Source organism: Monoraphidium neglectum (genome assembly GCF_000611645.1).
Source record: "Monoraphidium neglectum strain SAG 48.87 unplaced genomic scaffold scaffold04949, whole genome shotgun sequence".
NCBI lineage: Eukaryota > Viridiplantae > Chlorophyta > Chlorophyceae > Sphaeropleales > Selenastraceae > Monoraphidium > Monoraphidium neglectum.
In genome coordinates this window covers 1-3,748 of record NW_014008681.1, presented here as the reverse complement: position 1 = coordinate 3,748, position 3,748 = coordinate 1, and the positions used below count along the sequence as shown (strand labels likewise).

General features: G+C 68.5%; 2 protein-coding genes across 2 annotated transcripts; both read left to right on the top strand.

Annotated features, from left to right (window-relative positions):
• Positions 1 to 233: 233 nt before the first annotated feature.
• On the top strand, positions 234 to 1,777 carry MNEG_15004 (hypothetical protein; the record flags this gene model as incomplete). Its single annotated transcript, XM_014036526.1, has 3 exons — positions 234 to 298; positions 483 to 590; positions 760 to 1,777. The coding sequence occupies 3 exons, from the start codon at positions 234 to 236 to the stop codon at positions 1,775 to 1,777; spliced, it is 1,191 nt and encodes a 396-aa protein (XP_013891980.1).
• An 834-nt stretch (positions 1,778 to 2,611) lies between these two features.
• Positions 2,612 to 2,871, top strand: MNEG_15003 (hypothetical protein; the record flags this gene model as incomplete). Its single annotated transcript, XM_014036525.1, has 1 exon — positions 2,612 to 2,871. A coding segment is annotated over one exon (260 nt), but the record flags the coding sequence as incomplete, so codon positions are not given.
• Between the last annotated feature and the right edge of the window lie 877 nt (positions 2,872 to 3,748).

The following is a 3,748-nucleotide window of genomic DNA, read 5'->3' as shown; positions in this document are numbered from 1 at the left end:
CAACCGGGGGAGGCCTTGGCGTGCAGCCCCGCCTTGATCCATGCCCAACGCCCCGCCCGCAGATCGACAAGACCCGCCACATTTCAGCGCGGAACGAGAAGAAGGCAAAGGCCGCCGCCGCGCCGCCGCCGCCTCAGCCGCCGCCGCAGCCGCGCGGGCCTTCGCAGCCGCACGCCAAGCAGGCGCCGCCGCAGCCAAAGCCCAAGAAGCCGCCGCAGCCGCAGAACGGGGCGATGCCGCGCAAGGCTGCCATTGGCAACAGAGCATCCGCCGGGCCGTCTGCCATCTCTGTCACCATGTAAGCCCCTCCCCTCCCGCTCGCGCCGCTCCAGAGCGCCGACCGCCCATCCGCTCGCCAAGCCCGCCGGCTGTCTCCCGCACCACACGTCACCCACTCCCGTGCCTAGCCCGTGGCCCCCTTCCGCCGACCCTCGTGCGCCCTCTCCCCCGCCTGCCTCCTGCTCGACCCTAAAACCCCCCAGTGCAGAGGTTGCGCCCGAGCCAGAGGCCAAGGGGCCCAAGCAGCTGGTGCCGGGGATGGAGTTGACCGCGGCGCTGACGGCGGCGCAGCGCAAGAACCTGCGGCGCAGGTGCGAGGGGATTCAGCCCGGCCCTTGCCTGGCGCCGTTGAGGGTGTTTCGCATAGCTTTTTTGAACTTCAGTGCCTGAAACATACATGCTCGGCCTCGGCCTGCTGTTTTGCCCGCTTTCCGGGCCTTGGCTCGCTGCTGATGGGAGCCGCGGCGCCGCCATTTGCAGGGCCAAGGCCAAGGCACCAGACAACGCCAGCGAGGACGGCACGGCCAGCGCCAGCGGCGCGGCGAGCACGGCCGCAGGCACGGGCGCGTCGCTCGCGGGCGACGCCCGCGGCCCGGCCGGCGCAGGCGCGTCGGTGTCGGGGTCGGGGTCGGTGTCTGGCCCGCCCGAGGGCCTGTTGAGCTCCAAGGCGTTCGTGTCTGATCTGGATCGCTACAATGCGCTCCTGGGGCTCTATGTCGGCTCTGATGACGAGGATGCATATGGCAGTGGCGACGAGGATGAGGATGGGGAGGGTTACGAGGAGGAGGAGGAGGTAGAGGAGGAGGGGCAGGAGGAAGGCGAGGGGCAGGAGGGGCGTGGTCAGGCGGGCAACTCGTGGCAGGTTGCTAGATCCGAGGATGGGAGTGTGGGGGGGCCCGGCGGCGCTGCACCTGAGTCGCACGCCGCTGCTGCCGGCGCAGCGTCTGCAGGCGCAGCGTCGGCGGCAACTGAGGGCTGGGCCGCGCATGGAGCCAGCGAGTCGGTGCCTGGCGAACGCCTCCCTACAGCTGCTGCTGTTGCGGCGGCGCCACCGGCGTCGATGCTGCCGTCCGGCGTCTCTCGCGCCGAGGCAGCTGAGCGCCTCGTGTCGCGCATGTTTGAGCGGCCGAGCTTCGCCGAGGCGGCGGTCGGCTACTTGCAGCCGGCGCAGCAGGCGCGGCTGGCGGCGGCGGCGGAGTTTGCATACCCGGACTTGGTGGCAGCAATTGACAGGGGCGACACGCAGCGCTTTGAGCGCGAGGTTTCGCTGGCCCTCGATTTGGTGGCAGCTTCTCAGCAGGCGAGTGCGGCAGCGTTGGCACCTGCGTCGCATTACGTCACCCCGCACTACGTCGCGGTGGCAGCGCCGCCGCCCGCTGCCGCGGCGCCGCGCACGCCTGTGGCGGCGGCGGCGCCGCCCGCCGGGTTTGCGTCAGAGGGTGAGGACGACGATCCAATGCTGGATGATCTGATGATGCTGTGCGGCGTGGGGGCGTGAGCGGCGCCCGCGCGCGCCGCGTGGGCGGCGGCGGTGCAGCCGAGGCGGCGCGAGGAGGGTGCGAGGGGCGCGGCCACGAGAGCCACCTGGTGCGGGAAAGGCGGCGCATGCAATTAGGGATGCGGCAAGCGGCCCTGAGCAGGCGTATGTGCCGCGATCTGCAGTGCATGTTCGGCGGTTGTGGCAGTGCGATTTCCGGGGCCGCGCTGGGTCTCACCAATGTGCGTACCTTTTGGAGCTGAGGTGGCGGCTTGGCGCGCCCAGTACTTGTGGTCGTCAAAGCAGCGGCGCGCAGAGTCTTCACGCCCCAAGTGCGGCTTGGATGCTTGCGCCACGTCAGCGCCACGGCGGTGCCGGCCGCGTCGCCGTCCCTGGCCAGCCGTTTTTGGTATTCATCTGGGCGGTGCCTCGTGGCGTCGCATAGATGTGTGAGGCCAAGGACTATGAAGCGTATTGATGAGGTTCTGTGTAATATACATTTGGCTGACCCCATGCGTATGAGAAAGTGTTTGCAAGGTTGGGCAGGTGTGGTGCGCAGCAGTTCCTTGGCGGTATGCGTGTAACCTATGCACGCCTTTGGCTTGGCCAAGGGATTCTTGCGTTTGACAGTCATAGCCTTTGCAGTGATGGCATCAAGTATCTCAAGTTGATGTTGGATCAATCGAATTGCCCCCCAAGCTGGTGCCCCCTTATTCCTCTGGCAGGCGAGGAGCCGAGCAGCCCCTTGACCGTTTTGACTTGCACACTTGACAGGCCCCGCTGTGTTCAGCCGCGCTCTGCTGATGTGATGAAAATCAAATCTGTTCTGCTGACTCTGCACAAACATACATAGCAATGGACTTCAAACCGCCAGCGCCACGTCCGCCGAGGGGCGCAGGCAGCGCGCTGCGCAAGCAGGCACTCATGGGCGCGCACCGCACTACTGCCCAGCACATCCCCACCGTGTTGGAGGACGAGCAAGCGGGTGGCAGCGAGCACGGCCTCGCAGAAGCGCGCCCGGAGCCCGACGCCGAGCACTGCGGGCGTCGTTCAGTGCAGCTGCGGGATTGGAAGGACTATTGGGACGATAGAAAGTCCGTGGAGGTGCCTGGCAGGTGCGCACTCGCCCTGCCTGGAGCATGATGCCGGGAGAAGCGATCTGACCCGGCCCGACCCCGCCGTAGGGGCGTCTTTACGGTGTATACGGCAGGCAACGAAGGTGCCGTGGTCTTGTGTCTCCATGGCGGTGGCTACACTGGGCTGACTTGGTCCCTTGTGGCACAGCAGCTCAAAAACAGGTGTGCACCTCGGCGGCGCGTGTGTTGCGTTTGAATCCATGGCGCAGCCATCGGCAGCAGCTCGCGTGGCGTCCGCGACCCACGCAGCCCGCCAGTGCAGCATACACGCAACACCTTCCTAGGGCGTCATAAAGCCCTGGACAAGTGCCGCCGCTCCCTGCCCGCCCCCGCACCCCGCGGTGCTTCGTGTCAAGCACCACTATCTGCACCGCTTGGCGCACCCCTTGCCGAACCCCTTGCCTTCATCCCTTGCCGCACCCCTTGCTGCACCCCAAGGTACCGCGTGGTCGCGCCAGACCTACGCGGCCACGGGGCCAGCGCCACCAATAACGACACCGACTTTTCAGCGGAGGTAGGGCTGCGGCCCTCATGGCCACCTTCACCAGCGGACCGGGGCGCGCCGCGGTTTGCAGGGTCAGCGGCGGCGCCTGCCGCGCCGCGCCCTGGCCTGGGGCGCGCCGCGGGTCGCGGGGGCAGCGGCGGCGCTACCCCGCGCTGACCCCCGCGCCGCACCACCCGGCGCTCGCTGCGCGCGGCGCGGCGCCCCTCGCGGCATTCTTTCTCTTTCGCAGGCCATGACGAGCGACGTGGTGGGCATATGGAGCGCGATGTTTGGCAGCGGCGTTGTCGGCGGCGGCGACGGCGGCGGCGGCGGCGGCGGCGGCGGCGGCGGCGGCGGCAGCGGCGGCAGCGG